Source organism: Styela clava, chromosome 14, assembly GCF_964204865.1.
Source record: "Styela clava chromosome 14, kaStyClav1.hap1.2, whole genome shotgun sequence".
NCBI classification, from domain to species: domain Eukaryota; kingdom Metazoa; phylum Chordata; class Ascidiacea; order Stolidobranchia; family Styelidae; genus Styela; species Styela clava.
Genome location: NC_135263.1, coordinates 12073774 through 12087404, shown reverse-complemented (window position 1 = coordinate 12087404; position 13631 = coordinate 12073774). Strand labels below are relative to the sequence as shown.

General features: G+C 33.5%; 1 protein-coding gene across 1 annotated transcript; it reads left to right on the top strand.

Annotated features, from left to right (window-relative positions):
- Positions 1 to 4155: 4155 nt before the first annotated feature.
- LOC120341517 (uncharacterized) lies at positions 4156 to 7749 on the top strand. Its single transcript, XM_039410044.2, has 6 exons — positions 4156 to 4288; positions 4933 to 5084; positions 5624 to 5645; positions 5891 to 6001; positions 6741 to 6964; positions 7427 to 7749. Exons 1-6 carry the CDS (start codon positions 4201 to 4203, stop codon positions 7637 to 7639), a joined length of 810 nt encoding a protein of 269 aa, XP_039265978.2. The 5' UTR covers positions 4156 to 4200; the 3' UTR covers positions 7640 to 7749.
- The last annotated feature ends 5882 nt before the right edge of the window (positions 7750 to 13631 follow it).

Sequence of the window (13631 nt, the reverse complement as noted above, 5' to 3'; positions counted from 1 at the left end):
TCTTGTCTAGTTTGCTTTCATGTATATCTATCTGTCTGAGAGGGCGAACCCCAAATTTAAAATAAATAACATGTATGTACTTGCCATGGGGTTGGCAAACAAATGGAGTGACGTGTTCGGTGGTTTTGAATTTATCTCAAGTACAATTGGTAACTTATTAATTCAATTATAAGAATTATACATACCGTATTTTCAGGCGAATAAGTCTACCAGGTGAATAAGACGAGGCCCGTTTTTTAACCTGAAAAAATGGGTTTTTGCTTATAACCGGCCAATAAGACGGGAAGTAATATCGCATCAACATGGGAATCTCAAATGACCATGCAAAGGCTTTTGAGCTGTCGCCGCGTTTGTGCATTGGTTGAAATAGCCTATAATGACTTTTTCTTGAGAGTAATATTAAATTCATAACAACTAAGGAAATTCAAACTGTCTTTCAAATCTAATTGTGTTCAACGTAACTCGCGATTGCGTCCACCATATAAGAACATTACCGATTCAAAATAACACGACAATCTGCGGACATAATAATTTGAGATAAACTACCTGATTATATTTATTTTTTATAAATAAATATAAATATACATGTAAAGTGTATATATGATAATCACAGCATTGAAATTCCAGATTCCCAGCGCGAGAATGCCGGATTATTAAAACTAACCTGATGAGGACGTGGGGGATGCTATCGCCTTGGGTATTTTATGGTCCGAATTAAATAATAGGGCGACACCCAAAAAACGAAAATTATCATACTCAGCTAATAAGACGACTCCCCCAAAATCAGGTCACAAATTTGGGTCTAGAAAAGCGACTTATTCGCCACGTTCAACATTTATGAAAATATATGTTAATTTTTGCTCAAAGCCCCGAACGGATGTCATATAATTTTCAATGCGTAAGATATCTCCTACAGTCTTATCTTAGCAACCGTTTCTTGCTGTCTTGTAATGTAGCCTACACACATTGAGTAATCTTAATATTGAAACCATAAATTTTAATTCGAGCGCTTTTTCCATTGTCTTTTACGGTTTTTAATATCTTTTGAATCAACAAAACCAAAATTAAAGCTGTCCAATATCAACTTACAATTTCGAGAAGACAATCATAAAGTTATATAGTATTTTCATGAATCACACGTTTGAAGAAACAATATAATAAACCTTCATAAACCTAAAACTTCATGGTACATAAATGTATGTGTAGAGGCGTCAACTATTTGAAATTTGAATTTTATTACCTGCAACCATGGAGACCTTCAGTTTAACGAAGAATGTTTGAAAATCAAATATATGTGTATTTCTTGATTATTTGTCTTTCCAAAAAATATAATAGACAAAATTAGTAACATTCAACTTGTATTTGTTAGTAATAACCCCGGAAATGAAAAATCTTGGTGAGCATTCAAAAGAATGAAAAGGAGACACGACCTGTGAAGATCACCTCGTAGATGCCCGGAAATTTTGACCGCTCGGTGATTATGTTCGGTTTTTAACTATAACGGTATATTCCTTTAGCGATCGGAAACAATCCAACATGGTAACACTCAGTTGTACGGTTAGGCTGAAATCTACAAATAAGAAAAAAAAACGATAATACCCCTCCTTTCTGTACTTTTACACACATATATATATATACATACTTCCACCCGGATCATATTTATTTTTGCTCATTTATTTAACACCGAAACACACGAAAACAAAGTAAAATAAGAGCTACAACGGATATGGTACATAAACATCCTATATGTTTCAAGTTAATGAATTGGAACTAAATTTTCTCATGACCTTTAAAATTGTGAAAAGGGCAAATAAAATATTGATTCCGATGAAAAAATTCAAACAATAGAGACGACGCGCAATTAAATATTTTATTGAAACTTTACAACTTTCATTTGTGCCTTTGGACGATCGTATTAAAATTCAAACTCAGTTAAATGGTTATTAGAAAAGAAAAGCGACGGGTTACTGATATAAAAGTTCTTAAATGGCTTCAAGTATTTTGATCAAAGCAAATTCACGAGACATAAATTAACAATAAGAGAATCTTCTTGTAAGACTCTTAAATCCTACATTTCGTTGCCAAGGTTATACGTGCTTAGAAACAAAATATGGCGTAGCTGATGGTTTCGATTGCAACAATCCTGTTAAAATTCAAGTGCGTGGTTTTGACTAGAATTTCGATTCTATGGTTGTTCAAATAACATTTTGATTGTTTTATGGATATGGATGATGGGCGTACACTCAACAATATTTATATTTCTATATTTTGTTTGAATCTGTAATCGAATGGTTGCCAATACTGCTTGTATCTATGTAACTTATTCTTGCGCCTAGTCAATCTATATTTGTCCAACACATCTAAAGTACATTTTTATCTGCCATGACGCTATTGAGAAGTAGACATACATGCCACAAGTTAACTTTTAATCATCTTTGATTGGTATTCAATACCGTTTAGTTGAACATCGCTTTTTGTATAGGCTATCATTATGTTACTTTACCTGATTCCTCCGTTTCATATATCTATACGCCAATATCGACGACCCTATCGTGGGAAATTTCAAAGCTCAATTTATGAGATATTTGGTGTGCTTATACCGTGGTATTCATTATTGGCGTTGCACAAACTGACCAAAACTCGTTTTATAGCAATAATTCGTATATATAAGAAAATGTTTAAGACTCCTTGTTGACTCTATTGTATATGACTCACTCATAGGAATCAAATTGAATATTTAGTTAAGTAAGTTTTCTCCCAAGTGAAGGTCAACAAGAAACAATTTTACCAAAAGGAAACCTTATTGGGGTGACAAATTTCCTGCTTGTGTCTTTTCAAGTTCGCAAATATACATGATTTATGAAGTTTACACAATATATACTTGTAATGTTTGGACTTGTGTGACGTACCACAGAACTAACTATTACACCCTAGATATCGACGTGATTGTTACAGACTGTGGGGAATGATACTGTTTTCCGATAAATCCTTTCTAGTCAACATTTATTACAATCAATCCATTCTGTTGGAGCGGCTTACTAGCGCCACATGACCCGAGGATTTGTAAAAGCAACGACGCGAAAAGAAACGTATACATGCTACATTCGCACCAAGAACTGTCTTTTATGTTATTAGCTGTCTTCGAAATGGCCTTTATTTTTTGTTATTCTTCTGCTTGGTTGTTGTAAATTACAAATTAAATTACGTGAGCAAGCAAATAGCATTAACTTCATCACTATGTCAAAATTTCTCCCGTGTTAATCAGAAATATTTGGTTTTCTAAGAGGGTAATGTTAATTTGTTCGCCAAACTGAGTTGCCGAGTTCATCGACTAAGTTTTGTAATGTTATTATAATATTTGTTCACAATATTCCGATTATAAATATCTGACAGAGCAAGCCTTACAATTTGAAATTTCATATCTAGATACATATTTTGGGACATTTATTGGTGTTCCTCACTCTTTGTCACGTTGTGAATATTGGCCGAGTTGAAATTGAACTCACGCATTCGGAAGTACTTGCAACTCAATTACCAGATTTGCAAAGGTTATTCTCGTGGTTTCAAACCAATACGTGCGTGATGTGTGACGCAACAGGATGGGGGTGAAATGTCAATCGTACATTGGAACTTGTAATTTTAATTTGGCGGCATTGTGATAGTCATCAAAGCAGATTCCTTTTGGGAAAGTATGCGCCTTGATGCGCATTCTTTGTAGCTGCTGTTGTGATGTGCAACCTATTATTCTAGGTATTCGAAAGCTTATTTTTTCTTCAAACCTTTCTTGATTATGTTGAATGAGCAAGATCTTGGCGTTCAGTGAGCGTTCAAATCTTATTAAAACCTCTTTCATATGATGGTACGGCGTGCACTGTATAGCCTATTTGAATTCAGATATTTTCAAATTCCTGAAATATTAAGTTAATGAAAAAGATGATTAGGTTACAATTATTCAGTCTAATACCAAACGACAATAAAAAATAATTTATTAGTTAGAGATATTCGTCAATTGCAATTATGTCATATTGCATTTAAACTTTTATTTTTATTATGTAGGTATTACTTTAATAAAAATAAATGAAGTGTATTACTATTGCTTACTTTTTTTCTACTTCTTTTTTTATCTGCATAATTTTGCTTATTAAAAATAGTTGGTATACCATAAAGTTGATAAAATTGATTAGAATTGAATTAATTATCATGAATGAAGAAGGATATTACGAGGAACCTATGAAATGGACAACAAATTGTAGAGATTCTGATGCTGTTTATGAAAACGAAAGTAGAAGTATGATATTCAATCCATATATATATATGGCTAATTATATTTAGAGAAGCGTTTCTAATCACTGTTTAACCTCCCCCTCTCAGGCATATTAACACTGAAGTCAAATCGGATAACACTACATCGTTTAAATTAGATAAAACAAAAATACTCTTTTACTTTTACTTTTCTGGTAATAATTTTCTTTAAAAACTTAAAGAAAACGTGCCCAATCAAACGATTACAGTTAAAGACATTTTCTCAATAGTAACATGCCAAGTAAACTGAATTGTAGGGTTAGTATGCCCGACTGAAAATTTGCCTAGAACAAACTAATGAGATCACCCTTCAATCTATTAGAATACTTCTCATTGTATTTGATCCATATCATAGAATTCGTTTGAAATAACAAAAACTTTCACTACTGCGATTGTTATTATACAGTGGTGCTAGTCGTACCTGTATAAAATTTTAGATTCGAGTTTCGAGAGTTTTGCCCCAGTAACTCACGCTCATAAAATTACTCAGAACTCAAGTTAATATTAAATGTCGAATCAGCAAGATTGTTTTTGGCCAAAACAGCTCCTACTTTGCTTCTTATCCATCCGTCTAAATGTACAATATGAAAGGTTACTTGCAAATATTATGGAATATCTCTTACGTTACAGGCCGCGAAGATATTGATCGTTTAGAACCGGATATTCACTTGGAAAATTCATGGTCCTATTGTGGATACCCTGAAGTAAAAAGTAAAAAACTGATTTTTGCATTCACCGTTTTCGTCTTTCTATCGATTGCGTCACTGATTCTCATGGTTCAAGTAAGTATTAGTACAAGGAAATATTTTTATATGGAGGAAGTTATAGAAACAATTATCAATATTTTGTCTATACAATGTTGGTTTAGATTCAAGATAAAATTTAACTTAAATCACCAATTGAAAGTACTAGTTGAAATATTGCATAAAAGACGTGAATCACGCATTAGAGTACATGCAGGAACAAAATTTTCTCAACATGCTATAAGCAATAATATAGCTTTTCTAAAAATATCTATATTCGGAGAAATCGATTATAATTTATTAAACTTTGTACAAACTGATTTTTTGTTGAACGATTACAACCTTACGTCTATATCTAAAGCCTACAATCCTATCCAACAGGTTTTTTTACAATACTTTATTATATACCAAGTGGAATATATTGTTCGGATTGTTGTCATAACACTAAATGGCAATATTTAATTTTATCTAAATTATTTTATTTGTCTTTCTTTGAGTTTAATATATTCTATTTGGTTGTTATATATAGTACATTTTTACATAGAAATATTAGTTACAAATGTTTTTATTCTTTCCAGAATAGAGCTGCAACTGAAAATGGTGAGCGATTACATTTGGTGTTAACGTACATTAGTGTACACTGTACATCCTAACTTTCTGTGAGATTGCTATATCAGATGTACTCATAAATAAGCCTAAATTTGGATGACGTATATCTTGTCAACGTATTGACTACTAGATTGAGTTAAATACTAGGTTATTCAGACTTAAGGCGATCTATAAGTTGTGTGAAACTCTACAGATGCACAACAACTTTCAATTCATTTAGAAAATTCAATTTACAGAATCAGAAAAAATTAGCAAGATTTTGATAAGTTTCCAGAAAAACTTAACGCTACTGAAGCCCACAAAGGCGACACAATTCACTACACCCGTTACTGAAGCTACCTTAAATGGTTGGTAAATATTTTTGCTATGCAAGACATCGTTTGTGCTTTAGTTTGCTCAAATTTTAAGTGAGCAACTTTTAAAAGTAGTCACTCAGGATTATATTATTTTACATGAGCTTTTATAGCAGCTTATTTAAACGTTATCCCGGTAATTAAAAATCTAACATTTTACTCTGTCGTGTGTCTCTGTACTAATTGAAATACATCTGGAATTACAGTCAATTTTTGGGGCTCCCGAAGTATGCGAACCAAGATGGCGGACATCGGAATGTACTATGTGTACTAGGTTAGGGTTAGGCCATAATTTTAGGTATAAATACTACGGGAGGCTCTTGGCTAGTCTTCGAACTGATAATAGGACTAAAATAAGGAAAATTGGAAAAAAATTATCGCTTAACCCTAACCTGTTACCCATGTTACGTTCCGATGTCCGCCATCTTGGTTCGCATACTTCGGGAGCACCCAATTTTTTATAACATTTACTTCGGTATATATAAGGTATTTGAACGCATCATCTCTTTAATCAATACAGCTTAATATGCCAGTAGATGGCACTAGTGAGGTTTAATATATTTAGATTTTCATTGCCTTCATTTTTCAAGTTTTTTTATTCAATGAAATGATAAATCAAATTGCAGAGAATCGTTTAAACATTGAAATGTAAAAGAATATACAATAAACGTGGTCCTATTCTTCTCGTGTCATCTTCGTGATACTTACCTCAGTATATATCTTCCATATTTAGAAACTTGCAATACTCCATTTCGTGATAAGTGCTTTAGATTGCTACGTCATTTATCAAACATAACATTATCTGAAGCAAGAGAAGGCTGTCGGAATATTAATGGAAGATTAACGAACATTTATAACATCGACCACTTCATACAAATTTCATCTTTATTGAAAGATTTCATACTGCCGGGATCTCAAACTATTACGGCATGGACTGGGATGACGGTGAATTTGAAGGTGAGCTATCCTCACATATTTGATTGTAAATTAAATTAGCTAATGCACAAAGTCAAATATAAGATATATTTACGATTATGCCTTTTTTGTATTTTGCTGTTGCCGCCTACATAGTGCCAGGTGTATATGCGCATGTGCGTACAGTGCGCGTATGTTTGTATTTATAATTGTATTAAAATGTAGCAAAATCTTTCTGGCATCCGTGTGCCAAAGGATAATAAATTTGTATTTTGATTGTAAGTGATTTAGGTATTTCATCTTATCTGTTTTATCTACAAAACTTTCATCTCACTATCAGACATACGACTTTCTAAGTCGATTTTTTTCAGTAAATACATAAGGCTTTATTCTTCCACAACACCGTCCTATTTCTTACAAAACTACTGTTTGATATATTTAAATGAAACATTTGTTTTACATGTTTCATACTTGTTTTCAACATTTCTTTTCTTGTAATTGCAGACTAAAAGAATGATTCTTTCTGATTTCAAGTTGGCACCGATTAATATACCTTGGTATCCAGGAAGACAATTCGCAAAAAAGTTTCCGTATCTAGGAATGTATATACGTAGTTCAACAAACCTATACGCCAGAGGAATGTACGATTCGAAAGCAAGCGAACGATTTCAAACAGCTGTTTGTGAAATAGAGATGAAACCATGCAGCAAGCACTGAAAGGTTCTTGATATTTCAATATCTTTCAATATCGAAATTTGTAATTTTTTCAAGTATTACTTTTTCTTATTATCCCGTTTAGTGGTTATGATTTTGTAATATATATACGGTATTATAAAAATGAATTGCTTTTTGCCTTTTGTCAAAAACGAAAAAGAGACGTGGTTTCGGTACTTTAGCCGGGAGCAAGAAAAAGAGCAATTTGAGGTAAATATACAACCCCCTCCAATGAACAAGTATAGTCGTTAGCTACATCCGTACACGTCCCAACATTTTAACACGGATGCTGCAAACAGTCATTAATGTCTAAAGGATTGTATTTTGAATGGTAAAGGATGGCATTTACTCAAAAAAAACGCAACAACTTTTATGCATTGGAGCGCATGTACAACTAGTTTCACAGTTCATATTGGAATCTCATCGCTGGTAGCTGCGAAAAAAAGAATATTAAATTCGTAGATAATTTTTATTGTTTTACTCGGTTGCATAGTCTTGACCGGGTTCAAACTTCTTGTCGAATAACACAAACGTAAGGGTTGATACAGGACGTGCTATGACGGCGACAGCAGGGAAAAAACAGATAATATTTACAAAAACATGTGAGGGAAAAACAATTAATCATCACCCCACATGTAAACGTCATACATCGCATTGTTCAACAATATGGAAATATAAGAGTGTTTCCATGAAATAAAATGAAACAAAAATTCCGAATGGAATATAGCGTCCCTTTAGACGAACGAAAATAAAGAAAATAGGAGTAACAATCTTTTTGATGTTTCAATCATCTCTAAGTAATAAGTTTTGAAATCTATTGATTCATTAGTTGTTGAGTAGCAAAACTATTTGTTTTACAACAACGACATCATCAGCAAAGTTTAGCAAAAGAATACTGTATATATGTATATATTTCGTGTCTGAAATACGTATCTAAATTAAACAATATGGTCTCGATGCTTTTGGAGATATATAAAAGGAATTTTGACAAACTTGCTTTGAAAATTCTGAGCGTCATGTAATCTAGCTAACGTCATTGTTTTTGTATATAATTGCGCTAGATCGCAATTATTATAAAAAAAAATTTTTGCAAACAATTCTAACTTTCTTCAACTTATGTTTACCACTAAAGAATCTTCATACTTTTATAATCACATCGCATTACCAAACAAAAATCTCAGTCTTCAAATGGTAAACATGTCTAATCGTCGCTTGTATGCTTAGCCTCAATGAGTCATGTGTTGCGATGTCGAGTTTCATTATCGTTATCTTAATGATGTAATAGAGAAAACTAACACCTCACAGACTACTGCGCACGAACGTTTACGCAACCTTTCGGACGCAAAAATGTTTTTCGTATTTTTTACCACCGAGGAGTTTTTATTGCATATTTTGCCTTTATAACTTTTCAGAAAATTTCGTTCAGTAAATTACAAAATTTGTGGATAGGATCGTGGATAATGGCTAATTTATGAAAAATTTTGGCTTTTGCTGGTCTTCTATCTAATTGTATAGAAACAATTTAAATTACAGTAAGCTTAGGATAAGCTTTTTCAAAAGCAAATAACAATGATTCGATATTTTATTTTATGCATAAAATAAGTTTACATTTCTTCAAGGATCCATAGCAGCGGCATACATGTACAAAAGACTTGAAAATATATAAAAAGGCCACGCACTTCAATGATTGTGTACAACACCGGCACATTTCCTATACTAACAAAAATCTTTTCGATGCATCAAACTTTATTAGAAAATAATAATGATAATAATAATCACCCTCGAGCGTTTGTACTTACCACGAAGCAAAGTGACGAGACCTGATTTATATTGTTAAGTTATAAGTTAAAAGCAGGACTGAAAAATTATTTGTTTGGAACCGAAGATCGTCTAATCTAATGCGTATCGTTCACGATTTCGGGGAAAAATAAAAGTAGGCAACTTGACTCAATCTTCAATAAAACTGAAGAATTTATGAAGCGAATTGGTGTTGCTAGTTTCTCAACTGAGAAAAAAGTGCAAACAAGATGACAAAAAATGTCAAACTCAAGTATATATAAGAAAAAAATTGAAAAGCAGAGACTAAAAATTAGCATGATAAACCCTTACATAAAAAATATCCCACTGAAATATGTGCATGGATGTAAATTAAAAGCAAAGGCATGAATGACTGGACGTTCAGGTCTGGAACCCACAACGAAAGAATTTATAATTGCTGCTCAGGACTAAAGTATCCCGACCAACGCTTTCAGGCATAAAATTATGAAACTACACATTGTTCCAAAATGCAGAATATGCCAATCGTTTGATGAAACCGTTGACCACATTGTATCCGGGTGTAAAGTTTTGTCACCGACAAAACGGCATAGCAAAACCGCATTTTTCTTGCATTGGAAAATTTGCAAACACTACCAAATACCTACAAACAACAGGTGATACAAGCAAAAGCCTGTATCAGTAACAGAAAATAAAGGTGTGACAATTTTGAGAGATTTTACTATCCACACTGATAAAACTATTCGACAAACTAGCAAAACGACCTGATAATATAGTAAAAGATTTCACAAAAAATCATGTCTGTTAATTGATGTGACTATACCATTTCGGTCTTTCGATTTTAATCCCTGACCGATAGCGTAAGTTGGTGTAACGGGCAAAGTTTACAGTCAGTTGTGTACATGAACATAAACATGTTTTGCTCCCAGCAAATCGTCAAATTTTAAAAGAAAATCAGTTTTAGTTTTACTCTTCAGTAAACTCGTTTTGCAGAAACGACAATACCGTGTTGTGTGAATGCCTCAGAATAATTTGAATCAGAAATTTCGATTAAAAATATGGCTGGCAGTTTAATCAGTAAAACTTTGTTCAGTACAATTCAAGTATTTTTAAAATATATTAGAATAAATTATTTATTTAAATATTTTAGAATATCCATTTAAAGTTTTGTGAAGAAAACAAATGAAGTGGAGTGCGTTATTTCTATCTTCAACTCCGCCCGTTAAATAGCGTTATATTTTATTTATGAATAAGGTGTCGTTCAAGCAAATATTTTGTTTAAAAACCCAAAGTTTGTCATAACAACTTAAGATATTTCGTGCCCACAAGCAGAAAGCATCTGAAAGCGCTATCGCAGAGATGTACACCCAAGCGTGTGAAATTTGTGACGATAAGTGTACTCGAATCTAAGGTGTAACAGTCATTGACAGGTCCAATAAAACTTATATTTGCGTCAATCTACACACAACTAAGCTATTTTAAGAATTGTTTAAACGCGTAGGGGTGCTCCAGAAGGATGCGCACCAAGATGTCGCACAACCTGAATCCTAGCCGGTACACCCATACTATGTTCAGGTTGTGCGCCATCTTGGTGCGCATACTTCAGGAGGTTCGTGTATTTGCGATGGACGATATTTATTTTTACATAAACATGAGGCTGGGTAATAGAAAGATTTCATGATACACAATTGTTTCAGAGGACTTCCGTCGAACCCCTGGAACTGCTCCACCGAACCCCGCGGGTTCGATCAAACCCAGGTTAAGAAGCACTGGTTTGGAATCCCCGGGTAAATACCCCGAATTTATCAGGAAAGAGCCTGCTATTATGCAAATTGGTCCCCAGTTCTCAATATGATGTTTGTGAACCCACTACTCCACTTACCGAAACCACGTCACAGTGAAATTGGTTGTACATGCTTAATAATAGTAAGATAACTTTTTCTATTCTATACATTAAGGCTATTTAAACATATATTCCATAAAATATCGAAAGATTTTAAGGTATTGAAATGATTTTAAGATATTGACTGGGTGACGTTATTCAAATCAACCTAGCGATGCAACTCGGGGCATTGCTCTATTGGGAATTAAAATGACAAAAGCTACGAAAAGAGTAACTAACTATGTGGTTCTGAAAAACTCAATTTGGAAATATAAATTACTTACTGGAGCAGCATCGTAGTACACTCACAGTATACTTTACATAGTATTTTTTACAGGGTACAAACGATATGGAATGGCGAACATTGTACCGTATATCAGGCCCATACGAAAGTTATAAGCTGCAGAGGAATTATAGAATTTATAAGTGTTATAAAGTTCATTTTTAGTTATCTCGAGTAATACTAAATTTGTGTTAATATCAGATAGCAATGGCGAATGAATGGAAAGTGGGAAAGACATGCTATTCTTTTTTTTGTAATGACAAAACAAATTAGTACGTCTTCCTCTTATCGGTTTTCTGACAAATTCTATGTCTCAATTTTTCCGGATGACGTTTAACCGGAAGTATGTGTAATAAATTATGTAATTGAAAGCCGTAATGATTGATTAATTTAATTTTGATTTTAATTTGACAGTATTTGTTACAATTTATATAATTTAGGATTTTTAGTATAATTTGTTGAACTAATGTGAAAGTTATATTTAAAATCGCGTGCAGTAAATGGATACGTTCTTTCATAATTAGAGACATTTGCATACGTATTGTTTTAAGTAATTTTATAAAAATTAGGTCGCGAACCTTAACATAAAAAATGATCGATTACTTGTTGGTCATATAACTCAATGTAGAAATCTCGTATTTGTCATTATATATGATTTTACCATAAATTAGATTGCGCAATAGTGATTGATTACGTTTGTATTTTCATACATATGTATTATATACATACAGTATATGCATGCGGAATGATTGTGTGATGGATCGTTTTTCACTTTTATCATGAGGTGACAACGTATTAAGCTACTTATTTGGAAAAAATATCTTTCCGTTTTAATGAGGAGGCAGATCTGGGCTAAACTATACGCCTATCAACCACTGTCCTTTTTTCCCCATAAGCTCTAACTTGTAAACCGGTAATATTTAATCCACTGTTGAAATAAATTGAATATCGTTATTTTAGTTGCGAGAGTAAAGTTTAATTTAAGGTTTGACGTTAAATAGAATATGTATTGGAGTATTATTTAATAATTAAGTTTGGGCTGATATGTGTGTAATGCACATCAATATAATATGGATTATTCTATGCTATGAGTATTTCAATCGCATATTTGATACACCTTGGTATGGTTTTAGGCGTGTAGTGCCCACGCAATCATGGGAGTAAAAACACGTTTTCACATCGTGGTGAAAGCTTCAGACACCTTTATCGTTTGCAACTCACCAAAACTTTTCATTCGTTGAAAGAAGTTGTCTCTGACATATCGCGCCTGTTATTCATGAATCATGAACGCCCTCTTGTATAAATTTGACCAAACGTGATAATATAACGAATCGTCGAATCGAAATTCATCGTCTTAGTTTCTGACTATAAATCTTTTATTTTGCGTCTATTAGATGGGTGGTTGATTTTAAATTTTAAAGACAGCTAATATTTTCGTTCGTATTGTCTATTTAGAATAATGGCAGAAAGGCGATTGAATAGGTAATTGGATTCGTACAGCTGCGATCTTGCAATGACTGCTTTGCAATATCTCAGCGATGTATCGGGATTAAGTAAAATGAAATGGTAGTTTGGAAAGAATAGAACATCAGAATGCCGGGGCACTCAAATTGGGAACATATGTGTTAGACCTGAAATGATGGGCAAACTACGACTCGCGGGACAAATCCGGCCCGCTGGGTGATTCAATTTGGCCCCGCAATAGGCTTGTTAGAATATGATCGTAGTCTGTGTAAGTTGTATTTTAGGTTCCCACAGACTTTCATGATATGGAACTTTCATTATATGGGAACGTTTTCACGCTCACTCGATTCGACGGCGTGCTTTTCACACCCATTTCTTTTGCCTCGTGCCTTTGTTGTGTGCGGTCACGTGTAACATTTCACGTCACACTTATATGGCCCGCCGGTTTAGGTGGGCAACATTTTTGGCCCTGTTCCAGCAAACCTTGCCCACCCCTGTGTTATGCGGTTGGAGAAAACCAGTTTGGCCTGCGTATATGAACCTTAACGCTCATGCTCCTAAAATCGAGCTATGTTCTAGAATTTGTTTTG

Bases quoted from the DNA above. Each gene is read 5' to 3' on its own strand.
- LOC120341517 (XM_039410044.2), top strand. From the start codon at position 4,201: ATGAATGAAGAAGGATATTACGAGGAACCTATGAAATGGACAACAAAT. The intron at 5,085-5,623 runs GTAAGTATTAGT...TATTCTTTCCAG, and splicing joins CACTGATTCTCATGGTTCAA to AATAGAGCTGCAACTGAAAA. The intron at 6,965-7,426 runs GTGAGCTATCCT...TTGTAATTGCAG, and splicing joins GGATGACGGTGAATTTGAAG to ACTAAAAGAATGATTCTTTC.